This window comes from Ananas comosus, linkage group 13, assembly GCF_001540865.1.
Source record: "Ananas comosus cultivar F153 linkage group 13, ASM154086v1, whole genome shotgun sequence".
NCBI classification, from domain to species: domain Eukaryota; kingdom Viridiplantae; phylum Streptophyta; class Magnoliopsida; order Poales; family Bromeliaceae; genus Ananas; species Ananas comosus.
This window is the reverse complement of record NC_033633.1, coordinates 1,180,377-1,206,891: the sequence shown is the minus strand read 5'-3', so window position 1 is coordinate 1,206,891 and position 26,515 is coordinate 1,180,377. Positions and strand designations below refer to the sequence as shown.

At 37.9% G+C, this 26,515-nt stretch overlaps 3 protein-coding genes across 6 annotated transcripts in view; 2 read left to right on the top strand and 1 right to left on the bottom strand.

Annotated features, from left to right (window-relative positions):
- LOC109719308 (probable LRR receptor-like serine/threonine-protein kinase At1g67720) overlaps window positions 1-7,677 on the top strand; it is an 8,255-nt gene extending 578 nt beyond the window's left edge. Inside the window, exons 2-15 of the mRNA XM_020245885.1 lie at window positions 692-1,223; window positions 2,054-2,559; window positions 3,040-3,172; window positions 3,264-3,335; window positions 3,465-3,533; window positions 3,607-3,678; window positions 3,870-3,938; window positions 4,277-4,428; window positions 4,507-4,745; window positions 4,815-4,941; window positions 5,125-5,190; window positions 5,303-5,486; window positions 6,200-6,335; window positions 7,036-7,677. Of these exons, the coding sequence (XP_020101474.1) occupies window positions 692-1,223; window positions 2,054-2,559; window positions 3,040-3,172; window positions 3,264-3,335; window positions 3,465-3,533; window positions 3,607-3,678; window positions 3,870-3,938; window positions 4,277-4,428; window positions 4,507-4,745; window positions 4,815-4,941; window positions 5,125-5,190; window positions 5,303-5,486; window positions 6,200-6,335; window positions 7,036-7,371 (2,693 nt within the window). The 3' untranslated portion in view covers window positions 7,372-7,677. The remainder of the gene's footprint in view (window positions 1-691; window positions 1,224-2,053; window positions 2,560-3,039; window positions 3,173-3,263; window positions 3,336-3,464; window positions 3,534-3,606; window positions 3,679-3,869; window positions 3,939-4,276; window positions 4,429-4,506; window positions 4,746-4,814; window positions 4,942-5,124; window positions 5,191-5,302; window positions 5,487-6,199; window positions 6,336-7,035) is intronic.
- On the bottom strand, window positions 8,632-18,621 carry LOC109719307. Of its 2 annotated transcripts, none has more exons than XM_020245883.1 (14): window positions 18,416-18,621; window positions 17,747-17,846; window positions 17,492-17,613; window positions 17,229-17,385; window positions 17,021-17,133; window positions 15,668-15,751; window positions 15,538-15,586; window positions 15,359-15,450; window positions 14,708-14,834; window positions 14,462-14,538; window positions 12,803-14,388; window positions 11,545-11,661; window positions 10,724-11,456; window positions 8,632-9,016 (listed from the first exon to the last, which is right to left on the bottom strand). In XM_020245883.1, coding segments are annotated over exons 1-13 (3,165 nt in total). In that variant the 5' UTR covers window positions 18,418-18,621; the 3' UTR covers window positions 8,632-9,016; window positions 10,724-10,917. The 2 variants fall into 2 exon arrangements, with proteins under 2 accessions (XP_020101472.1, XP_020101473.1); XM_020245884.1 differs by having other exon boundaries at window positions 8,632-8,987.
- Window positions 21,158-26,225, top strand: LOC109719024 (AP2-like ethylene-responsive transcription factor TOE3). 3 transcript variants are annotated; one of them, XM_020245512.1, is made up of 11 exons: window positions 21,171-21,984; window positions 22,081-22,106; window positions 22,215-22,245; window positions 22,329-22,416; window positions 22,520-22,651; window positions 22,695-22,714; window positions 23,141-23,185; window positions 23,313-23,416; window positions 23,512-23,594; window positions 24,288-24,398; window positions 25,396-26,225. In XM_020245512.1, the coding sequence occupies exons 1-11, from the start codon at window positions 21,500-21,502 to the stop codon at window positions 25,627-25,629; spliced, it is 1,359 nt and encodes a 452-aa protein (XP_020101101.1). In that variant the 5' UTR covers window positions 21,171-21,499; the 3' UTR covers window positions 25,630-26,225. The 3 variants fall into 3 exon arrangements, with proteins under 3 accessions (XP_020101104.1, XP_020101101.1, XP_020101103.1); XM_020245515.1 differs by lacking the exon at window positions 23,141-23,185 and having other exon boundaries at window positions 21,158-21,984; XM_020245514.1 differs by lacking the exon at window positions 22,695-22,714 and having other exon boundaries at window positions 21,172-21,984; window positions 22,520-22,665.

Genomic DNA, 26,515 nt, shown 5'->3' with positions numbered 1-26,515 from the left:
TCTGTGTGTGTGTGTGTGTGTGTGTGTGTGTGTGTGTGTGTGTGTGGAGTAAAAGGTTGGAAATGGTTGGTAGAATTGTGGGGTCACTTTTGTGCTTAAGAGAAATTCTTCTTTTTAATTGTACATAAAGAAAAAAAATGATCAATAGAAAAGTTCCTTTTTTAAAAAAAATTAGAACATGCCATAAAGGTCACGTAGGGATTGGACAAACCGCACGTCCTAATTTGGATGATTTTTTCTTAAAAAGATTGAAAAAAGGAAGTTCATTTTATTATTTGAGCAGGAAACTAATGTAAGGAAGAGGAATTTAGTGTGATAAATACATGATTTAGTGTTGCCTCAACAGAGAATTGATGCTTTTCGAAACACCTGAGCTCAACTAATCTATCTACGGTGTATTTATTTTGTTTTGTTTTCTAATATTTCCGAGTCCTTCCTTAAGAAATGTGAGTGAATGTGCATTGCAAGCAACAACCCCTCTATTACTAATGTTGTAGCATTCTTTCTAACAGCTTGTCTCACTTAACACTTCACTCATTGCATCCTCAATTGGTAATACACGTTGCAGTTTCTCATTCCATTGTACTTTCACTTTTCATGATATTTTTTGCGAGCATATTATTGCTTAACTTTCTTGTTTTTTTATGTGAATTCTTAGATCTTAAATCTAGCTTGATTCCTATTTTTTCAGGTTTCATAAGTTTGGATTGCGGAGGAAGTGGAGAATTCACCGACGATCTTGGACTCGATTGGACTCCTGATAATAAAATGATTTACGGTACAAAAGCCAGCATATCAATACCAAACGAGAATAGAAGGCAATACACGACACTGCGATATTTTCCTGCAGATAACAGAAAATATTGCTACACATTGAATGTGAGGACTAGAACTCGATACCTCATAAGAGCTAGTTTTTTATACGGAGACTTCGACAAAAGCAATGTTTTTCCGGAATTCGACATGTCCCTTGGAGCAACTCCCTGGTCAACCATTTTAATCTCTGATGCTTATACAGTAGAATCTGAAGAGTTGGTTGTATTGGCTTCTTCTCCAACACTTAGTGTGTGCCTTTCTAATGCTACTATTGGGCAACCATTTATTTCTACACTTGAGCTTCGGCAGTTTAATGGGTCTATGTATTATACAACTTACGAAGCTGAGTTCTTCCTCAGCTTAGCCGCAAGAATAAATTTTGGTGCAGAGAGCAATGATTCAGTAAGGTATGTCTCTGATCTAACAATTAAATTATGCACCGTAGTAATATACTAACCAATTTACCATGCCCGTGATCTTATGTTGGCTCAGAAGAGTTATGAAACGACCATAAATTTTCTAGCAATATTATTTGGATATCCATCATTGCCATCTTGCATAATGAGGTTCTTAATGACTACATCTTCTATTTGAGAGTAACTGAATTGAAATAATTACAACTTATAAGCAATCGAACAAGTTATGTTGATCGACATCAGTGTTCCCCTTTTTGGTGCATTTGCTGAGCCATTTCTATATACCCGACTACTAAGTTGAAATGGTCTAAAATTGCAGGAATATATTTTCTCCTAATGCTTTAACATTGTTCTAGCACGATTATAATTTATGGTAATGACCTGGTCGCTAATAGATTTTTGTACTGGATAAAAGGATAGTCAGCAAAAATGATACAGATATACCCAGAAACAAAAACATGAACTAACATCAGTTTGACCTTAGCGTTATAAACCATTCCTCAAATATGATTACAACTAACTAGAGATCAAAATTATCAATTGAAAGCATCTATGATGATTTTTAAGAAAATAAATTATGTCTGTGTAAACATGGTGTGTTAAAGGCATGCTTAATATCATCAGTTAACAATGTAAAACTTGCATATACAGTCTTTTTTGTACATTTTGTTTTTTTTTTCCTCCCCGGCAGTCATGCTTGCGAATGGAAGAAGGGAGACTTATCTCCATACTCATAATCTCCATACATTATGTCTCTGACTAAGCTCTAAGCATATACTAGCCACTCCATTGGCTTAAAGGAGCATTTGCTTTTTCTGCAGATACCCCGATGACCCGTTTGATAGAATATGGGAGTCCGATTCAGTAAAAAGGGCGAATTTCCTTGTCGACGTTGCTCCTGGAACAGAAAGAATATCAACTAAGATGCCGGTATTTGTTAGCACCGGTGAAATCCCCCCTGAAAAGGTTATGCAAACAGCAGTTGTTGGTCAAAACGGATCATTAACTTATAGACTAGATTTAGCTGGCTTCCCAGGAAATGCTTGGGCATTCTCATACTTCGCAGAAATCGAAGATTTACCCCCCAGCGAGACTAGAAAGTTCAAGCTAGTAATTCCGGGGATGCCGGCGTTCAGTAAACCCACTGTTAATGTTCAAGAGAATGCTCAGGGGAAGTATAGGGTGTATGAACCAGGATATTATAATGTAACCCTCCCGTTTATTTTCTCTTTTGGGTTCAAGAAGACGAATGATTCGTCAAGGGGGCCTATATTGAATGCCCTAGAGATCTATAAGTATCTGCAGATAAATTTTGGATCTCAAGATGGTAAGTTTCAATCTCACACTGTGAATAGTTTCTCTTTTCTTTCTTTTGGGTCTAATTTACAAATTTAGTTGCTGACTTTTATGTCTGCTTCTCCTAAGGCTTCCAGTTTAGACTATTTAACCCTCCTGAAGTTTATCACATCTAACATTAAGATCCTTTCATTAAGCTTGCATCTGAAAAGATGCCATGTCACCATTGCCATAAAAACTGAGGCCTTAAAAAAATATAGTCTCAGCCTGTCGGCAAACTCTGGTGATGGTGCTGTTATGAAATGTTGGCCTTTTTTCTTCAGATGGTAGACTGACCGAAGGACAACCCTCAGGGAAAAAGTGTTTAATTGAAATTAGAAATCTCAGGGTATAACTGCAATGGCGATTAATTTTCAATAACAATATCTGTAATTAGCCCTTTTTGTTCTTAAGTAATCCAGTATTAGAAATACCTGATGCTATAATTTATCTGTTTTCCATGAGTTTGCAGCAACTATTTTGGCCAGTTTTGCGGCCCACTACCCAGAAGCTGATTGGGCTCAGGAAGGTGGTGATCCATGCTTACCGGCAGCGTGGACTTGGGTGCAATGCAGTTCAGATTCACAACCTAGAGTGGTTTCATTGTATGAAGTTTACAAATCAGTTCGTCTTTTGGGGGTCCTCTTTAATATGGTTTAATGATTCTGATATCTTACAATATGTGGTCTGTTGCAGAATTTTGTCTGGGAAAAATTTGACTGGGACTATTTCTTTAGAACTGACAAAGTTACCAGGCCTCGTCAAATTGTAAGATTCAGTGGTTCTTGTTCCTCTTAGCTTCATTTTTTGATAAATAAATTTTCTATTATAAGTTCATTATTTTTAGTTCAAGTTTTGATCTTCCTCTTATTATAGCAAAGAGTACTTCTAATGCAGAGATCTTGATGGAAATTCATTTACTGGCCAGATACCTGATTTTAGTGGATGCCCAAATCTGGAGTATATGTAAGAGTTTGTCTTTCGTTGTAACATGCAGCATATTCGTATATTCAAATAAATTTATTTTGATATATTACAGCCATCTTGAGAACAACGAGTTGAGTGGTGCATTGCCTTCGACTTTAGCAGATCTACCTAATCTAAAGGAACTGTAAGTTCAATATCCAGGTGTATTGCTACTGTTATGTTCTCTAGTATTAGGAAGAATTTTTGTTTTGTTTCAAAATTGATTTTATAGTGTTCATCCAAGAAACACTTATGTTTTCGATGAAAATCGATCACTTTCGTTGTTGATTCTGAAAAGCGTCATACTTTAATTCTTATTGATATACATAACTGCAGGTATGTGCAGAATAATAAGTTATCTGGACGGGTACCTCAGGGGCTTCTCAAAAAGAATATCATTTTCAAGTATGTAATAGTTTCTTCCACACAATAATTAAATGGTTTTGCTCTATCATTCAAAAATAAAGAAAATGGAAACCGACAGAGCAAATGTGCACTGTCACTAACTTGTCTCAAAATTTTATTTTTTTTCTTTTGTTGTTTATATCAGCATTTTTGAATTACTAGGACAAAAAAAAAGAGTTAAACATTTGAAGAAAACGTCTCATGGTTTTATTAAAGCTTAGAGTATGTTAAAAAGGTTTTATATTACACCTTATAAAACTTTTGTTTAGTTATTTGGATTAATTGTTCATAGTGTCTTAAGACTTGTATTTGTTTTCTAATTTCTTCTCCATTTGCAGCTATTCAGGAAACATGGGTCTTCACGGGAAAAGCAACAGCTCAAATCACACTATAATTATTCTGTGTTCTGTAATAGGGGCTGCTTTGCTGCTAATAGTTGCTGTAGCATGCTTTTTATGTACACGCAAGAAAAAGAAGAACTATTCAAAAGGTGCAATCAGGGAAAACTTGTTGTATTTTTCAAAATTTTATTATCATCAAGGATAATCTTAGAAAATGTCCTTTTCAGAGAATGTACCCACTGCTCCTGCAAAAAAGTTAAGCTCGTATCTCAGTGAAGTTGCCACAGAAACAGCACATAGATATTCCTTGTCAGAAATTGAAGATGCCACCATGAAATTTGAAAGGAGGATAGGCTCTGGAGGTTTTGGTATAGTGTACTATGGAAAGTTGGCAGATGGAAAAGAGATTGCCGTCAAACTTCTGACAAATGACTCCTTCCAGGGGATCCGAGAATTTTTAAATGAGGTAACCTTTGGGCTTTTATGCGATATTGCTTATTGTATTGATTTATTATCTGATGGCTTTTACTTTCAGGTAACATTGCTTTCTAGAATACACCACAGGAATCTGGTGACTTTCCTCGGTTACAGCCAACAAGATGGGAAAAACATCCTTGTCTATGAATTCATGCATAATGGGACGTTAAAAGAGCACCTGCGTGGTAGGTCTCTTTTTACACCATAGAGATGATTTTCCAAACTATTATTAAATTAATACCTAACTGTTCTACATCAAGTACTTCACTACATAGGCCCTTTTGCTTACATCTAGCAAGTGGCAGGACTCATTCTGATGATGATTATTAAGATAGTATTTACACCATATATTGTGTATGATTTCACAGGACCTGGTCATGAGAAAATTGTCAGTTGGATCAAGCGGCTTGAGATTGCTGAGGATGCTGCAAAAGGTTAGCCTATTCTATTCTAACCAACAATAAATTTTGCCGTAAAAAAAATTAAACTTTTCGTTATAGAGGATCTTATAGAGATACTTATTTTTTCATTTCTGTAATTTATCAGGCATTGAGTACCTCCACACTGGCTGCTCCCCAACCATCATTCACAGAGACCTCAAGAGCAGCAATATTCTGCTCGACAAGAATATGAGAGCTAAGGTCTCGGATTTCGGCCTCTCGAAACCTGCAGTGGATGGATCCCATATTTCAAGTATAGTTAGGGGGACAGTTGGATATCTAGACCCTGAGTAAGCCTCCATTTATTTGAAATATAAAACTAAATTCTCTTCAAAAATAAGTAAGTCATCTTTGTAGTACCATTGCTCGTTATGCTGATGATCTTAGTCATCCTCGATGATATCTAGTATAGGAGTGGCATTTACTTAAGCTGTCCACATAATAAAACTCTGATTAAAGCGGTGATCATCACTGGCCTTCTCAATAGCTGGCTTTAAATGACTATGAGCTTTATATTATTAGTTAAAAATTTGTGAAACTCCCTTAAACTATGGTTTGTTGATGTAGGAAAAATTTGTGAAACTCCCTTAAACTATGGTTTGTTGATGTAGTCCCTTAGATCTAAATTACTTCGATCGGAACCTGTAATTGCCACTTTTTTTCATTTGAAAATTTATCTAGTAAATTAACGTTGAGGGGTTACGATAATTTCAGAATGAGTTGTCTCCCTATTGTTTAAGTACCGAAACTGCTGTTAGTTATAACAGCAAATCCACTGAAGTAGATGAAATTGTTTGTGGGAAAGGCAATGGTTAAGGAATTATTAATAGAAAACACATTTTGAAGGGCCTACGTAACAACCACTTAAGCTCAACAGATTTACACACTTCTTTCATCTTTGTAGATCTGTTGGATGAGATTATCTTTTGATCTTCCATCTTTCATCTTTTTCTGTGGCTTGGATGATATATTAGAGTATCTCTGCTGTTTGCAAAATTCACAGGTACTACATCTCCCAGCAGCTGACGGAGAAGAGTGATATATACAGTTTTGGAGTTATTCTTCTTGAGCTGATTTCAGGCCACGAGCCCATATCCAATGAAAACTTTGGCATCAACTGCCGTAATATCGTCGCATGGGTCAGTTTCCTTTAATGCATATCTTGTTTCTTTTTGTAGTTTGAATCCCTTTTACAAGCCCTTTTGTGATTTTTCATATCACTTTCTCCATGCTCATTTTGTAACTTGTTTGACTCGTTTGGCAACCACCACCAACCAGTTCGAGGGGTAACAGCGTAATATTTAGGTTTCTTTTCACACACACTGATGGGCCAAAATGAAAATTGTGACACATGTAGAGTGGTTCTCTATAATTTAATGAATTAAAACCTTCTACGAGCCTTGTGAGCAAGGATTAAAGTGTCCATCGGCACGGGCCGTATCCACCGTGTCGTATCGTGCCTGCAAGATATCGGCACGATACAGCTCCCATACCAACGGCACAATTCAAAATCCTCTATTCTTGAAATTAGTAAGTAATTTTTCCAATTATGTTCAAAAGATTTGATAAAAATATATAATAAATAATTGGCATATTTTATTGCTAAAGAAAATAAATATTTCATGCCATTACGTGTTGGCACACATATATTTTTTGTGGCCGGCACTCATCGGCACGGTTCGGCACGCACTTTGTCATACCATGCCGCCAAGTTTCCGGCACAGTCCTGTGCCACGACACTTAAATCCTTGCTTGTGAGCCTTGTTTTGATTTTTGTGAAGTAGAAAATTTACTCTGCCTTCCTTCAACTTTGTTGCTCATCGATCAACTGGTTTTCAGGCAAGATCACACATTGAGAGTGGAAATATTCAAGCCGTGATCGATCCAGCACTTCAAGATGATTATGACATGCAATCAGTGTGGAAGATTGCTGAGACGGCAATCATGTGTGTGAAACCCCAGGGTTTACAGAGGCCAACTATATCAGAAGTAGTCAAGGATATCCAGGAAGCAATTGCAATCGAACGGAGGTTACAGCCCGATCGGGAATTCCCCGCTGAGATGATCTCTAAAAAGTCAATGGGCTCTTCAGTTAATTTGGACCTGGCCGACATGGCGAACTCCGAGCATAATGTCACCTTTGATGAGTTGTTAATGCAGCCCGGGCTCCGGTAACATTTGTTGTGAATAATATGGCATGTAATGGTTCAAAGAGATCTGTTTACAGGGTGGTAAAACTACTTGTTTGGCCCTCTTTGAGTCTTAGTTTTCTTACTGGCTTTTGTTAAAGAAGATACATCTATAGAGCAAAGCAATAGCTTGAGTATAATGTAGAGTAGCGAAGAGTTGTGATTCAGCATCACAGCTGCTTTTGCTAATTAGTGCCAGGTATCTTCTTGTTGAACTGTAAAATGGAAATTTTGACATCTGAATGTCTCCCTGCTGCTCCCTTAAAAATATTTTAAAAATTTGTTGTGTAAACTGTGGTATACCGAGCACTAAAATGAGATTTCTCTTTTAAATTATTGTTTAAACAATGGTATATCCAGGGATAGTAACAAAATTTCAAAATTATATCTAACCAGTGGATCATGTGAAATATTAGGCGTCTCGTGTCAATGCAAGGGTAAAAGCATTACAACAGGAAAAAATGGTTTCGAGAACCCGAGCCCATCTGGGAGAGCGTGGTTAATGCAGTGCAGCGTGTACAGCATGCAGCAGCACTGTATGGTCAAGAACTGCTATGGGGTTCCGACTCTGGATGATTATCCCGTAAACACTAGGCTTGCGCTCGTGTTGACACCGCAGTAAACACTAAGCTTGCACTTGCATTGACACCGCAGAAGCACCCGATGAGACGCGTCCGCCATCGGACCTTCTATCCTGCCGCGCCACACCACAACAACCAAACTGGACCATAGTAGGAAAACAAAAGAATCTGAGAAAAACATTTCGCAACAACCAAACCGGACCATAGTAGGAAAACAAAAGAATCTGAGACAAACATTTCGCAACAACCAAACCGGACCATAGTAGGAAAACAAAAGAATCTGAGATAAACATTTCGCAGCAACCAAACCGGACCATACTAGGAAAACAAAAGAATCTGTGATAAACATTTCACTAGCCAAAGCCGGTGACATCATTAAGATCATGAAGGCAACTAACACCATTGCCATGTCACGCACCATATAGATATAGTGCACATGCCTAGTCGAGATACCCGCCATGCAAAACACACAACAAAGTTGAGATACTCAAAATACAAAACACGCCACAGGAGAACAGGAATACAAGCATGACACGAGGAGGAAACTCGAGCAACGAGAAGCAGATCAAGTGAAAAACACATTACCACTGGAGAAAGCTTCTAGCGTTCCGCATATACCATCTGAAATGCATCCTTAACTTATCAAATAATATTACCACATGACGTGAAATTTGCAAACAGTGATTCCTTTCACATTTATGCTGCCATATTTCATGATCTATGATGAATCTCATGGTACAGCGAAATGCTAAATTTCTCCCGGCAATAAGATACGACCTGGGTCACATCCGCATCAGATAAGCCGATTTTCAAGGACTTAAAAGGGAAACAAGAAAAGAAATATTTACACTAGAGCATTCTCGTTCTGTCAAGTATGAAGAAATTTAGATACAAAGAACGACAGAATGTTAGAAAAAAAACATATATGGCAGTTAGATACAAAAAACAAATTTGAAATAAATCCTTTCAGATAACTGGACTGCCACCCATTTACGATTCCTCTCGGTATACCAAAGACGACCTAAAAAAAAGAAACATCAGAAAATCACCCTGCAAACAATGTAGAAAAATAAGATAAAGACTAAGAATTTGTCCAATAGAAATGGGAATTACGATGGCAATAAATGGATACAACACAGCAAGGAATGTTGCATGAACACAGAGCAACCAAATTCGACGGGCTCGACCTAAATAGTTGATGTGAATAAAAGAAAACCTAATTTTAGAAATTCATTTCCTAGGTGAATATACTTCAAAACCAGCTGCAAAGGCGACTGACACAATGAAAACTTTATACTCTGAACGTAGATCTTAAGTGTTTGGCATGGATTGAAAAAAGCTGTTTTGCTTCGAGCAGTACCAGCCAGGTGATTGGCAGCAAAAAAACTCCAAAGTTTTTATTGCGACAAGAAGCTAAATCCAATTTGAAGTTCCTACTTCTGCTAAACCAACTGGGGCTATTTAGCTAAAAAGTTGTTGGCACTTCCTCACATAGTTCTACTCAAAAAGCACTTCAGCATCAAAAAAGCTGTTGGTACTTTCCTCCCTCAGTTCTCCTAGCCAAACACACCCTTAGTCCGCAATTTTAAGGTCTGCATATGTTCAGGAAAAATATCATAAAGCTCCTAAGTTCTCATAACATTTACTCAAATAGAATCTCCAAACAGGTAATATGTTCCTATTCCCAACTGTATGTACACACTCCAACAAGACAATTTTCTTGGGTGTGTAGATAGCATTATGACAGAACAGTTCATCAGAGTCAGAAATGCCAAGTTGCCAACAAAATACAGAATGGAATGCAAAAGAGAAACCTCATCTAAGATGGCTCCAACCATCATGAAGGACCTTTACTGGCATCAAACCCACCAATTGGTACTTTAAAACTACCAAACTTCAGCAAATGCAGCAATGCTTTTTTACTCTTCCCTTGCAAACGAGTACTATATTATTAGGCCTTCAATTGTGGAGAAGAATCCCCCCCTTAGAGACAGCATTTCGATGTTTATAACTACTGAGCTCCCAAATGAATAAAAACTAAAGAGTCTATTATAATCAAAAGGTAAAAATGTATGGTACTTACCTGAACTATGGACCATTTGGATTTGGCTACCCAACCTTTCAAGATTTTGATTTTACTACCCGACCTTTCAATTTATTTAATTTTAGTCAGTAAACAGCACTTTTGACTCCAAAATTTAAGCTAATTACATTAATGAACTTATAATTGTAAGAATTGCATAAAATATACTAAACCTGTAAAGATAAATAATGTATTCAAATTTTGAAGTCAAAGTGCTGTTGCCTGACCCAAATCAAACAAATTGAAAGATTAGGTAGTAAAATCAAAATTTTAAAAGGTTGGATAGCCAAATCCAAACTGTCAGTAGTTTAAGTTCCACATGCTTTTACGTAATCAAAATGGATATTCAGTTATCTACAATGAAATTATTGATAATTAAAAGACGAGACACTAAATTAACAGCATAGGATGAAAGACATGCAGCTTGTCTAGATAATAGAACCAGCCATAGCAAGCAACACGAGTAAAGAATAGAACTCAATGGAAAGAAATATCAATCAGCGAGAAAGCAATACTTACCCACCAATACTAATCAAATGTTAATGTACAAGGAAAAAAAATAAAAAAAGAAGAAAAAAATATATACTATATTTAGAGATCAAGGAATCATTCAGTTAGTAAACAGTTTATTCAAAAGATAATGCCAGACTCTTGACAACAAACGCATCCCATACCTGTTGTTAAAAGAAGGCTCTTTGGTCAAACTTTTCAGCAAAACTCAATTTCACTTGCTGAAGTTCCAGTAACATAAATGCTTGTCAGCGACCGGGTGAAGATTATATGTTCTTCGAACCAACTACAAACCATAGCAACAGACTCACCAAGGTAGAGAAAAGGCACGTTGAACTCACGCAGCATAATGCTAGCATTACATTCCAAATGCTCTGTTGTATAGATCACCGGACCTCGGAATGTGAAACTTAGGCTCTTCATTGTTTGAATAGTAGTTATTCAGACCAAACCTCTCAGTCCTCAACATCTCATTAATTCCCATGTTATTCCCAGCCCGTATATCACTCCACCCATCCCACTGGCCATTTATGAAGTTATTGTTTCTAGGTTGCTGGAGTGACATCAGCTCGAGCGGAGAGAGCGCACCATTGTTTTGTGCTAGAAACCGGGAAGTGACAAAATTATCATTTATAGGTAAGAATCCATCCTGAATGTGGTTCGGTAATCTAAGGTTTTGATGAGAAGAGATGGATTGCTGCATTAATAGTTGAATCCTTGGGTCAGTGTTTGGCGTGCTATACTGTGCAGGAAATCCTGATTTCAAGTCCAAGCCTGAATCATTTACTCCTGGCATTCGCCCTTTGCCCACTGCGAGTATGGCAGGATCAATGAACTCTATATCACCTGGATTTCCAGCTATATGAGATTGGTAATGATCTCCAAATAGATTGTTTTCTGTTTGGAAGTGAAAAAAAAAGTAGTCAGGAAATTCAGTTGATAAATAAGATGAACAGGTGAAAGCAATCCATACAAGTGGGACAACCTGAGTATGGTGTATCGTACACCTGGTTAAGTCTATCTTGAGAAGAAAAGCCTGGAGGGGGTGCTCTATTTGGTGTTGAAAATCCAGGTGGAGCAGATATTTTAGATCTTGAAGCACCTGATAAGAAAACAATCTTACACATATGTGCACTCAAAGCTGCAATTCTCAAATAAAAAAAGACCTATAGATAGGCATCATGTGATAACTGAGCAAGAAATTTATTCAGCTCAAAATTGTACATCGGCAACATTGGAACAACTCTCCATTAATATTACAAAAGATAGGCTTGATTTGGTATCACGAGGAAACCACGCCCATTAATTAGGACAGCATTCAAAACAAGCTTCAGTATCTTTTATATGGTCTTGACTGACTAAGAAATTAACAACTTTTGCTAAGGGTTCTTAAAAAAAAAAAGCCTAGGTGGCGCTTTTCAAAACACAGGCCAAAGCAGGAAAACATAGATTAGCATCCAAAGAGGGACGAAACTGAAGTGAAAACGAAAATAGAGGAGAAAATTATGAATATATTCCTTTATGTTCAAACTATCAAAATAAGTGTTCAAATGAAGAGGTTTAGCATAAGAAGAGTTACAAAAGAGTGATCCCTGCAACCGGTGATAAAAGTATCAAAGTTTAAGCACAATTGGCTTACCAATATAATGACTTTAATGTATTTGTCAAATGTATTTGTTTTAAAAGTTAAACGTATGACTGAACAAAAGCAAGAGGCTGTATAGTCCAACATTACATTTAACACTTTTTGATCCTGTTATTCAGAATGACACCAAAAAAAAATCATTTTTCATTTCCAGGCAAGCACATTAGGTCAACAATGTTAGGTGCACGAGAAGAGAGTTTGAGCAAGAGGAGAGCGTATGTTGTAGACTATGGAAGAGCTACATATTGAAGGGACAAGGAAGAGGACTGTAATACTAAAGATAAGTCAAGGCACTGATCATTAGTATAGCCCAATTCCAAGCTCATCAGGAAAATAAGAAGCCATGCCTTAGTAGGCATAGCTAGAACAAAATCGGAAATTTCTCATAACCTATCCCCTACACTACCATGATACAGCTCCAATCCCAACATGAACAAGATGAGAGAATAGAAATTAACAATAACATGAGATTTTTTTTTTTCAGAAAAAAGAACAAAACAATCAACACAACGGGAGTGGTGAGAGAGAGAGAGAGAGAGAGAGAGAGAGGACAGTACATCTAATCTATAACATAAAATGCAATAACTACAACACTCACCAGTGGGCCTATCGAATGTTAAAGCTGAACTACTGTTGGTGGCTGCATTTGGTACTTCAGAAGCATTAAAGACAGGACCACCTTGATACCTGTCTCCATAAGAATTCTGTAACAAGGAGAGCTTTTGTTCATGATTGTTTTGAATTAGAGGATCTGGAATGTTTCCTTCACTTTCTTGCCAAGCAAATGAAAATCTGGATTGGTTGCTATTCTGTAATTTCCAAGAATTTGAAAATTTAAAAGCATTCTCAGCCTTTTCGGATTCACCAAGCATCTTAGCAAGATTATTAGCTGAGGACAATGAATCATCCCACGGATCAAAGTCTAGGGACAATATATCAGATATGATGCTGCTCTCACCCTTATCTACACTTGCAGCTTTCTCGACACTACTTGAATTTTCATATCTTCCTATGCAATTGGCCTTATCTTCAAGGCTTTTCATCCCAGGGCGTTCAAAAACCCTCTCAGGATTACCGAAACTGCTGAGCTGCTCATCACCTTTTCGACTGTTCGATAAAATTGATGAATTATCTAATGATGACAACAAACCAGTTCTAGAATCATCAGTAAATGAAGAATGTTCACTTCTGAAATCATTACTCCATGAACTATAACTTGCGAGGTTTGCAGTATTACTAGGATGAAGCTGATATGATGAAGATGAAGTCTGAGTGATGACATTAGAATGTCCAAGTCTTTGATTATTATTATTAACCACTGTACCTTGCTTTGGTAGCTCTGAACTCCAATCAAATGGCTTACTGGAACCAAATTGGTCGTAAAATGGGTAGCCTTTGCTAGCTTGCGGTGAAGGTAATTGCTCGACCTGCTTGGTAAAAGATAGCTCTAAATTTGAAGTTTGCTTTAACGGCAGTTCTGCAGAACAAGTATTAAGCACTAAAGTTTGAGGTTGGTCAGCCTTCAAACCATTAGCCCCAAAACTGCTATCTAAACATACTGACGATAGATCCGAGCACAAATTCTGTACATTTTCATCAACAAGTTCATGACCTTCTGTAATCTTGTCCCGACCAGTACCAATAGATTTCCTACAAAGACCTTCTGATCTAGGGCTCCTTGCTGTAATAGAATTGCTTCGAGAAATAGGAATGTCTCTTTCATCCACTTCAGGCGACACAATTATGGTAGACGGTTGGCTCACCTCATCGGTAACAGCTTTTAAAGACTCTAAGGATAGAGACCTATTTTCGAAGTGTGCAGCTTTTCCTTCACAGCCTTCAGATGTCACAACTACATCGTCATTCCATGCAGAAGGCCCAGAACTTAAATCCACATCTAGGAAAGTCTCAGCAGAACCCTTTGCTTTGTAGTCATTCTGAATACCAGGTTGGTAGGGTTCTAAAGGTTTAGAAGCATTACTAGGTTGTATTACTTGCTTGCTTTCAGGAGACTTAGAACTTGTATCTACATCATCATGCCACGCAGAGATCACTGGCTTTGTACTTGAAATAACTGAAGAATGCAAAACTGAAGAACTATGTGTTTCGGTTTTTGGTTTTGCAAGCGCCTGTGAACATGACATGCTTGCAGCGGTAGGCTTGGAATTCAAACCACGATTTCCCCTGCAAATATACAAACATTATCACCGATACTTGTAGCTAAACATGAAAGAGCATGACAGAAAGAGAAACAAACCAGGAGGCAGCTGCTGGTAAAGTTGACTTCCCAGCACTCGAGTTAGGAGGAGAAATTTTTGTTTGACTTGAAGCAATCTGCACAGTACATTGATAATATATGTATATATATCAAGCCATCAAGCTGAAGTAGATTTGAAGTCTAAAGAACAATTATCAGAGTAGTTAAGTTCAGGAGAATAACATAACATTTTGATGGTAAATATAAGCTCCTAAATCCACAGAGATTAAAAATAGAAAAATATACATTTGAGCCATTCTTGAGTGCAGGTTTGCTAGAAGCAGTCCCACTGCTAGAAAAATCATCTGCAGGAGGCGGCAGTATATTCCCTGAACGTCTTTGCAAATTTGAAGCAATTTGGGGAACCCTACTTCTGACAAACCAAGTAAACAAAAAAAAAAAAAAAATTCAGGGATGAAAACTGCAATTTGTCGGAATGAGAATGTCTTCATCTTATTAATTTGTAAGGTTATACAACCAGGAAGAATAATTTCTCTATAACATACAGCTCCTCAAGAAATATAATCAAAATCAATACAGCTCACACATAAATTTAGTAAAAAATAGTTTTTCTGTATCTGCTATTGTACAAAATAAACACTCAGAGAACTAAAAATGTTTTCATGTCTGCAAACATGCTATATGAAATAGCTAGAATTAGATAGCCCTAAATATTGTTTGGAGTTTCTATTCATACATGCAAAGCCAGCATAAGCGTCACAGCTGTATAACTAGATGCCAGTGTTCTAAATGTGACTATGCAGCCACTTTAAAGAAGAAAGACATATAAGTGGCGCAAATGCCTCATGTTCATTTCAGGGAATTAGACAATGAATCATGAACTTTTCCTGATTAATTATAAGATATGGTTTATGCATTGAGCAGGTAAGGTATTACCTAGTATAAGCTGAAATGATCTCGTCTTTCGTAAAACTATCCTCCTGACTACCTACATCATGAAGATAGAGACAATCTGGATTGCTGCAAGTCTGGATCAATTAAGAAGCACATTAAATCCATAGAAATGTTAAATATAAAAAGTGAATGATAATAGACAAGCAGGCCAAAACTCATACCATGTTTTTTAACCATGCATGACAATACTTTGTAGTACCAAAGCATGCTCTGTGGCGATCAAATGTAGTGTCATTAGAAAGATAATATGATATATGTTCTCCAAGAATCTACCAGAATTCACAAGCTTACCTCAAGGATTTTCCATCCAAAACAAAATTGTGCACAGCTTGAATACACCGAACAGCTTCCTCCTCTTTGGCATAAGTAATATACCTGGCCCAACAATGATAAGAGAGTCCTTTAACGACTATGCCAATGCTTGCCAGGAAAACCAAAAACATAAGAAGGCATGCATGATCATTTATGAAGGTTTGATAAATAAAATGAACTAATTAATATGTTATGGCAGCATATCGTTTACTTATGGCCATAAGCTTGTCCCTCGAGCCTTAAATGTATATATTGGAACTTTACTCAAGATTATAGTCCCAACAAACTAATCCAGTTTATCAAGAATTACTAAAGCAAGCAAGCACAAGACACATGCTAGGCTGCAAGCCGATGAATTAAGTCACATTAAAGAACCTCCGCACATTGTGAGAGTCAACAATGTCTTGCCACTGGTCAATCTATGCAAAGTGTGTCACATCAATTGAATCCATGCATCAAACTGCTCCATCAGCTTAAATCATCTTCCCCACTAGATCCTTGTCAGATTCGCTTTCTTCACAGTAATTACTAGGAAAAGCTAACTGATACGACTAAGCAAGAAAAAAAACGAAAAGAAATGGTGCTCAATCTGTGTATCTTATTGTAAAATATAAATCTCCTTTGACAACCCAAACTGTCCAAGTCAAGGCTGGTCAAACAGAAAGCATTTGAAACTAAATTGAACCAGGTTACACTACACAGAAGTGTGAGTCTGTTGACAACTATTCAACTAAAAACTATGAAGTGAAAATAGCAATTTCATTCGTAAATCCTAATAAATGAGGAAGGAAATAGCGACAAATGGAGTTAAAGCTGTAGCCGTACTTAATGCTTGGGAGATAAATTGCAAAACAAAAAAAATGAGCTATCGCAAACACAAGCTACGTATGCAGGAAAGCATAGTACGAATAGATGATGACATAGTATAAATGCAGAAAGTGGAAACAAGAGTCTCTCAAGATTGAAGTAAGTAAACTAAAGTTATGAGAGGTATTAATAATCAAACAAACTATGAGATGTGATTATGTGGAGCTTCAGTACAAAATCGACCATCTGGCCGTGTTTTAAAAATGGTCAAAAAATATAATGCATTGAACTAATGACGAAAGTAAATGTCCTATACTATCCATCACGCACTCATTGGATATGACCTCATTAAGCATGGGACGAAGGTTCTTGAGTTTACCCTAGTTAATACGTACATGCATTATCGACACCCTATCAGGTTATCAATCAACTAACATTAATGCATAATATCTTTTGATCTTTGAGTGAGAAAAAAGGGTGTCAAAATACAATTTTTTTTTTCAAGAGACATATTGCAGGACTTACACACTGAATGTGTTGTTTAATGATGCTTGCTGGGCAGCTGCACCAGTTGGACGAGAAATTGACACCTTTAAGACTTTCCCATACTGACCAAAGTATTCTCTGCGCTCGAGTATCTGTGCAAAGCCGCAAGTGAGTTGCCCAGAGCATAAAATTTAAATTTTAAAGACATAGAAAGCAAAAACTCAAGGCATCATAAATTAAAACGCACACTTTCATCACATAAATTATAAGGTAGCCCAATTATGTACACAAGATTTCTTTGTATCACTCTCACACCACCAAGATGCTTTCTAGCTTCCACCGATGCCTTTGGCTTCACTTTTTGAGATTTATGTTTTTTCTCTGCAGAAATCTCAGCCACAACCCTGTTCGGCAAGAAACAATGGATGTAATTAACGTACTATAACTACTATAAATTTTCCAAAAGGAAAACAGAAAAGCTTAAACAGATTAAAATCATCTAATGTCAACCTTTTGCAGTTGGCGGCAACAATTCTCTCCTTGTCGTATGGGGTGCGGCACGCAGGACAACGCCCTTCTGCGTCTTCTTTCTCAGCCATATCCATTATATGATGCCAACACCACACACAAATCTGCAAAAAGGACATCGACAATATTGTGACTTCCAACCTCCAAAAAATTTAGCAATAAATGAACAAAAAAGTAAAACTTCTTTGTGTTGCAAATGGAGTGCTTCCAAGCCTCAGATAATATAACATTTCATACATCGTATCCACATTTGCATGGCTTCAACTGCTGATCAGTCAGGTCCATCTCCTCAGCGCACAGAGGGCAAGTCCTATCTCCATCATCACTCATGGTCGTCCTAAGAACAAGGTAAAGCATTTGAGACCACAACAATTAGTAGAACTAGAATTGCACATTAAACACGCAGAAAATCACCAGTACCCAACCTCCCAAATCTATTACGTGACGCAAAACATAATTAACATTAGTAGTAACGCATATATACTGAAATCGCAAACATCAACAATTCACAGCAAGCTAAAAACCCTAGAACCCCCAATTTTTTTTACTTTCCAAATAGAACCTACATCAACCAAATATTAGCATCGGTAGTATCAGGAAAAAGCTCGATCAGATCGGCAAACAAATGGAAATCGAAAAGTTTCCCTTTAAGGATTCAAAAATTAAGAACAGGAGAACGAAGATCCAAGCCCCAAATCCACCATCCGAACTCGAGATCAAACAAAACCTAAAACAAAACACGTAAAAAGCCGAACTAATCCCCCAATCATCGGGCTCATCCGATTTCTAGCGACGGATCCATGAAAATCCATCAAAAAACCCCCAATTTCGTGCTCATCCGATTTCGGGGTGGAAGCACCGATCGAAATGGCGAACAGATCGAGGGATCGGGGAGAGAGCGCTTACATTGCGGCGGGGGTCGATCGAGGAGCCGAGATCGACGAGGAATCGAGCAGGAGGAGGAAGAGGAGGGGGGAAAAGCGTTGTGGAGGGGTGGAGGTGGTGGGGAAGCGGGGCTTGGAGAACCAGGGGTCGAGAATGAACGAACCAAACCCACTCTTTCGCTTCTGGATGGTTTTTCGCCTCTCTCTCTCTCTCTCTCTCCGTGTTAACCCCTTTTATGCATCGCTGTCGATTAAATGGGTGTCGAGCGAGCGAAACCGCCCCCGGAGTTGGGAGCGAATTACGAAATGGCCATCAGTCGCTGGGTGCCGCGTTTCGCTCGCCCGTCCCACGTGGCCCGCACGTGCGGACTCGTGCGGGTTGGGCCGGGTTTGCTGGTGGATAAATGAGTTCGCGGTAGGTAACTCAGTTAGGATTTTTAAAAAATAAAAAAATATAAATATAAAAAAGAAAAATGTGCAGAGACCTCTCTTTTGAGATAAATTGTGAACGAAATTTTTTTTTTTACTATAGTGGTGTTTGATTCCACGTAAAATAAACTAAAAAATATAATTAATCATAATTTCTAACTGAAATTTAATGTTAGAATTATCATAATCAAGTCCTATAATCCTATTTAGGCTTCGTTTGGGATTGCGGGGTGATTGGTGCGGTGAGAAAGCACGTTGGAAAAATACTTTTTTTGTTTCCGTACGTAATATTGCGTTTCGCATATTGCGATGAGTCGGTTACAATATATTTTTTACAGTTCCACCGGAGAACGCAGAAATATATCCCTCTATGTTTTTTCCTCAACTCTATTTTTTCTAATAGCGTTAGATAGATCTCAATACCAAACTAAGCCTTAGTTTATTAAGTATTGCATTGTTAATGTAAAAGTAATATAACATATTGATAATTGACACATCACCAACCACAATACTACTCATTTTTCTATCAGTGATATATCTATAGTTATATATCTATTAAATTGTAAAATTTAATTTAAATAATTCTGAAAATTTTAGTCAGAAACTATAGTAATTAAAATTTTGAGACCAAAACGTGGCACCTCATATAATGGAGACAATTATGCGACTAATGATGTAGAAAACAGGGTAAATAATTTTCTATAGCATTCTAGAAGTAAAAGACAAATAGAAGATTCATTTTTGCGTCGCGCTGGGGTTGATTCTTTTTCCATCTGCAGGAACAGATACATGCAGAGTGCATGAAGATGCTTTTTTTGAACAAAGTCAATAAATGTAATTATCATGCTCTCCCATCTTACACTACCTTGAAGGACTTAAAAAAAAGTTGAAATAATAAGAGAAAAACAAGAACAAATTGCTGATTCAAAGTATTGACGATAGTCTCTTTAGAAATCAATAATGCCAAGGAGTTGTTTTTTTGAAAAATAGATTAAATTATATATGGTCCATTTTAGTTGTTAATTTGCATTATTACCACGTATTAGTAGCTTGCTTGTGGGTCACTTGAAATATCAGAAACGATTTGATTTTTAGAAAGATTCAGCTAGATTCGGTTTTAGCAGTCCATAAGTTTACGCAGTTGTTGAAGCTTTGGGATCTTCTCTTGCCAGGTAACCGGATCGATTGAATTTTTTTTTTTTTTAACCCTCGAGGCCCATGTTCCCTCACATCTATAGCCCAGTTCATTATTTCAATGAATGAAATAGATAGCATACTATTTTCTCCTTAAAAAAAAAAAAGAACTTCAAGAAATAAACTGCACTGTTTCTCAATTCTTTAATCTCTCTTTGTTATGAATCAATACCATATTTTTGTTTTCACATACATATATCTCCATGCAGAACTTGGCTAGCCTACCGTAGAAATTGTGAATTCTCGTGTTCAAATCCAGTAAAGAAGATGTATACCAGAAGCATGCCATGAACGATCACGATTTCAAATGTCTGCAAGCAATCATCATGGATTAGCATATTGTGCAAACTTGCAGCTTCGGGCAACCGAAAATTAAGGCAACGTCTTGATAATTTAAAAGGCGAAACTATTAGATACTTCCTTGAGCACAAATCTTCTCATAGTTAGGGATCAAAACTATATTTGTTCTTCAAGAAGCTGAAGCTCCAAAAAGTGACCAACCAGTCAACACCAAATGGATCATTCAGTGCCACTTCATAAAGAAGCAAATTTTAGTATACTTTATTAGCTTTTCTGGCACCGAGAAGCACTAAGATTGCGCTGTTCCTATTAGCAGTCAAACATATGATTTGGACCAATATAATGGCCCGCATTCATCAGATGGCTCAAACTTGCTGCTCTGTAAAACTATTAGTAAAACTATTAGCGCTTCTCCAAATTGCTGTAATTAAATAACACTTGTATTAAGAGGGGAAAATAAATAAAAAAAAAAACCTCTAACTAGTCCAAACGGGCCAATAGAGGCTATTCACAAAAATGGAGGGCTATGGGCCCGCGAGGGAGAAGCGGCCCATTACCTGTCCGGATTGGACGGTGGGGATTTGCCGAGATGGAAAGCGCTTCCGTGTCGCACGTGTACACACAGGCGCACCTCTGATCGAACCCCGCCCCTCAACGAACGGCTTTCCCAGGCCGTCCGCACGGCCCGTTTCCTGCGACGCCTCGCACCGTCGCACGTTCGGACAAACCCCACAAAATTATAAAGCGTTGCAAGGTACCGGTCAACCGGCTGTTGACCGTCCATAGCCGGTCACACACACACAACTCTCTCTCTCCTCTCTCTTACCAACACAACATCCCTGCGCTGCGCACACACTCCCTCTCTCTCCTCCCATTCTCTCTCTCTCTCTCTCTCTCTCTCTCTCTCTCTAGAGCACTCCTCAAACCGCAATTAATAAAATAGTGCAACTTAAACATGATACTAATACTAATACTAATAATACACTCTGGGGGTCTCCTTCAAAGGTGTTGTTGCTTTGTGCTTTTGTTCGAATGGGGGGAGAATAAGCTATTTCGCGCACGCATTGGTGGATCCCTCGACGTCCTCGAATAGCTAGGGCGAGGGCGCAAACCCTGTCGAGGATCGATCGCGATCGAGCACCGAGGAGATTTGGGATTTGTGCGCGGCGTGCGACGCGTCGAGATGGTGTTGGATCTCAATGTGGTGTCTCCGATGGAGTCCGAGGGGTCCGAGACCCCGATCTCCTCCGTCCACAGTGCCGACGCCGGAGAAGATGACTACTACGGCGGCGGAGCCGGTGCCGGTTTCCGGTTCGGCATCTTGAGGAACTCCGAGGCGGGGGCCGATGGAGCGGAGGAGGAAGTGGAAGAGGAGTTCGAGGAGGAGGATGGGGTCGAGAAGGAGCGGGGCGTGATCACGCGGCAGCTCTTCCCTCCGACTCCGCCGCCGCCGAGGGCAGCGGCGGACGCGGCGTGGTCCCCGGCGGCGGCGGCGGCGGCTCCGCCGTTCTCCGGCGATTCACGTCGGGTAGATCTCCCCTTTGGGCAGAGAACGGTGAAGGCGCAGCAGCAGGTGAAGAAGAGTCGACGAGGGCCGAGGTCGAGGAGCTCGCAGTATCGAGGTGTCACCTTCTATAGGAGGACGGGGAGATGGGAATCTCATATATGGTGAGCAAAATCATCAGTAAACACTTTTGCCCTTTTCCTGTTTCTTTAGTGCAATTTTGATTAATTTGATGGGGTTATGGTTTCTTTGTTGTATAGGGATTGTGGGAAGCAGGTCTATTTGGGTAAGGCTTTATTCGCCTTTTCCTCTTCTATAAATCTAAGAAATGGAGCATTGATTCTATGTGTCTTTTTGGTTTTGTGTTTTCTCACTCTATTTAATTGGATTTTAGGAGGTTTTGACACTGCTCATGCTGCAGCAAGGTCAGATATTTTCCCACTATATGATATAATGAATCAAGCTATAAATAGATTATGAGTGTATGGTTGGTGTGTTGGGACTGCAGAGCATACGATCGGGCCGCGATTAAGTTTCGAGGGGTTGACGCCGACATCAATTTCAATCTTAGTGATTATGATGATGATTTGAAACAGGTAAATGTTGATTGTAGATTCTAGAATATAAGAAGGTTTGTAGTATACTTGGTATTTTTGAGGGATTACCATTAGTTTGTCATGAATTTGTCTTTTGCCTTAGATGAGGAACTTGACAAAGGAAGAGTTTGTACACATACTTCGCCGTCAAAGCACTGGGTTTGCAAGGGGGAGCTCCAAGTATAGAGGGGTGACATTGCATAAGTGCGGTCGCTGGGAAGCTCGCATGGGGCAGTTCCTTGGCAAAAAGTAAGCGGTTTTCTAGTCTTCTTACTTAGTTCTTGGAAGCTTTGCTCCAGTATGTTTTAGCTTGGTTAAGTTCTGCCAATTCATCTACTTTAGTAGGTCACTTTTGACCCATTTACGGAAGTCAATGGAAAGATGTGCTTGAAAATAGCAAAAGGTCATATCACTGATTGAACAATCTTCCATGGTATATATACTTTTTTCTATACGTGAGAATAGAATAATTTTCGGTTTTGTTCATTCGTGATGTATTTCTGTTAAAAATTCAAACTTTTCCTTATCATCATTGAATTTCATAGCTACGTCCCATTATTTATTGTACATTTATGATAAGAACAGTGATAGAGATTGTAGGCAGGTGGAATAAAGTTATTCTAGATGTACAATAAGCATATTTGATGGGTTACTCTGTTTCTGCCAATTTTGTATTTTTCAGAAAAAGCAAACATGGAACTTAGAAATGTGTGTTTGTATGCAGGTACATTTATCTTGGGTTGTTCGACAGTGAAATAGAAGCTGCAAGGTCATTCCATGAAATGAATATTTTGCCACTGATAGTATTGTTTGTCAATTTGACATTAAAGATTAAAGACCCGATATTATCTAAACTGATTGAACCTGTCTCCCTTTTGTTCCTTTTGTTTGAACAGGGCATATGACAAGGCCGCCATTAGGTGTAATGGGAGGGAAGCGGTTACCAACTTCGAGCCAAGCTTTTACGAAGGAGAGATTCTTCCTGAACCTGAAAATGAAGGTGTTGTTCATCAATATCTTATGTTCCATCATGATTTCTAAAAGGTTAATTCTTTTGAGGAAGTGTTCATGAAGATTCCTTTTTGTTTGATATAGTTTCCGGTGGCCTTCTTGATTTGAATTTGAGGATTTCACAGCCTAATGTGTCTAGTCCAAAAAGAGATGACAGAATTGCTCAGGTAAATGAATGTCCCTTGTCAGAACTCTATCCATGATAAATTGTAATTGCAGAATTTTGTAACAACGCTTTGATGCTCTTTTGGAAGATTGTTTTGTTGTACTCTATATTTCCTCCATTTTTGTTGCACCCACTTTGCTTACCCCTGTTTTATTAATGTGTTTGTTTTCATCGCTACTGCAATTACCTGCACTGGTTTTTCTATTAGGATCAACTTTGAAATTCCATTCTTCTTTCTGTGAGCTAAATCATTTGGGTTACAGATCTAGAATTTACCCGAAGGACCACACCGTATTGATCTGCTGAGGTGAACATAGAAAACATCTATATGAAAAGTCTAGCCAAATAGAGATTGTTTATGTTTTTCTCCTTTTGTAGTGGAACTCGTTAGTCTTTAAAATTAAAATTTTATCCAACATCAGCATCCATTATCTGCTAATGATTTATCAAGCAATTTGGTATATATTTGACTTTAAAGTTGTAAAATTTTCTTTGAAAACAACGAGTGCTACGGAAAACTTCCATGATTTCCCTGTGCTCTAGCGCACAATAGGATATCCTCTTCCGTATCTGATGATGCCTGCTAGATTTAGCATATATGCCATTATAAGCAAAATTCAGTATGATTATTTATTTAAAATTGAAAATTGTGAAACAGTAATTCTAATAGCACCTGCTTTCTTTACTGCCACAGAATGAGAGCCCTTATTCTCCTCGGGCTATTCATCCACCTTTTGGGGCAACAGTTTCCGAGCATCCTCATCTGTGGACTGGTCCATATCATGGTTTCTTTCCAAATCTCAAGGTAACATATTTAATACTTTGTATCTTTTGGAATAATTCTTGTTATTGAGGTGGTCAAATTTGTTGCATATTAATGCTCTATTGTTCGAATTTCTGCTATACCAATCTTTGAATCTGACTAGTCGCCTCTAAATAAATAGTTGCTGTCTTTCCATGTTCTCTACCTATGCATATAGCCTCCTCTTTTCACATGTTCTCAGCAGGCACATACACTACTGCCTCTTTTGCTATGCTATTGCTGTTTCTTGAATCAGTAAATATTCAGATCTATTTTTCGTTCTTTCCCTGTTAATAATTTGTTGTGATAATTTGTTTGATCTAGTATAACTAACTGTAGAGAAGTTTCATCACATAAATTGCTCACTATGTTCCAAAGCTGCATTGTTGAGGATGTACTATGGTTTTCACATATTGTATTGCTGTGCCGCTGACTGTTCTACATGAGAGTGCCCCACCTAATTTAATGAACCCTGCACCATTTTCTTCTTTGATTTGTTTCTTTCCAGTTAGGAATATTATTTATCGCTTCTCGCAAACATATTATTCTGGTCTTTCACCTTTCTCAAGATGATGCTATATCTTCATTTTGTAACCCTCGCACGCGCTTGTTTCACTCAGATTGACAATCAGACGATGGTTCCTTTCTTCTATCTATTTGTTTAGGCCTCGAAAAGTTCTTCTGTTTGTCATAATATAGGGAATCATGAGCTTTAATTAATCTTAGTGTGCTTCACATAAAATCAAGAGGATGGTAGTATAAGTAATTATATTTAATTAATAAATGGTAGGAACTAGCAGAAATGAATGAGCGCGATCGGCAAGAGAACTTACTTTAGTTTAGAGGAGAGATTCGTGTACAATATTATAAATGTAATATTATACAATAACAATGATTACAAAGCATGCTAACTTAATGCTGTTTATGTAAAGTTAACATTATTATAAAATCAGATATTACACGTGTCATACTCTGATTATTGGGTTCCAAATGAATACAGGAAAGAGCGACAGAGAAGGGGCCCGAGTTCGCAGCCAATTGGACATGGCAAATGCAAGGTTCTTCTCCATTGCCACTATACTCTGCAGCATCATCAGGATTCTCCACCACTTCTGCCGCCGCCGTCACCACCGCATTTCCCCAGCACCCACTTCCACCGCCACCCTCAAACCCTCTTCCTCGCCACCTTCCTCCACCTACCTCCAATTACTATTGCTACTACTACAGGAGCTAAGTAATTGATAGTTTATAATACGTGGGTAGAAGTTATGATTAGTCTGTGTACCATCCAATATTGCAGCTTGTTTTCTGAACTTTTCGCTTGAACACTTTGACTCCTTAAACATCATCATATTTAGCAATTTGATCCCTATAGAAATGTCATTTTGCAAAAGGGATGAACTGGTCGGGGACTACGTTGTAATATATGAAGAGGTTTAAGAAGAACTCTGTTAAGTAAAAAGTTAGAGAACCTGTGTAAAAATTGTTGAGTAAGAAGTTCAGAAACAAAGTGGCAATATGCGGATAGTACAGGGACTTTCCGCATCTTTGACCCATAATATGATAATATATATTATTACATACTAAGTAGTTGTTGTAGCACACTCTTTGCCTTCTATTACCAACTATCTATTTATTGGGCAAAGCATATATATGTTGTTGTTTTAGCACATGGTATTTAAAGTATTGTCTCTCTATCAAACAGGGAAGCATATAGACTATAGTGCAGTTTTTGCACCCTTCTATGTACTGTATATACATAGTACTTTACTGTGTTGTAGCAGTGTAACAAACCAGTTTAATAGTATCCACTGCTGTTTTCTCGGGGAATGCTCATTGCATGGGCCTGGTCCACCACATCTGCTGTGGACCTATAGGCACCTACTCCCTTTACGTGCGTTAATCACTTTTTAACCACCTATACCCCTAAAAATTTTTCGACTTTTTGATTTATTTCTTTTAGAAGGTTAATATTGAAAATATTTTTTTATGTTCCAACTTATTTCAAATTTATCTTTAGAGTTAAAATTTGTTAATAGATTCTGTTATTTCTATAAAATTATTATTTTGTCCTTTCAAATATATTCTTTTATTTGCACTTACTTTTCTTATTTGTTCTT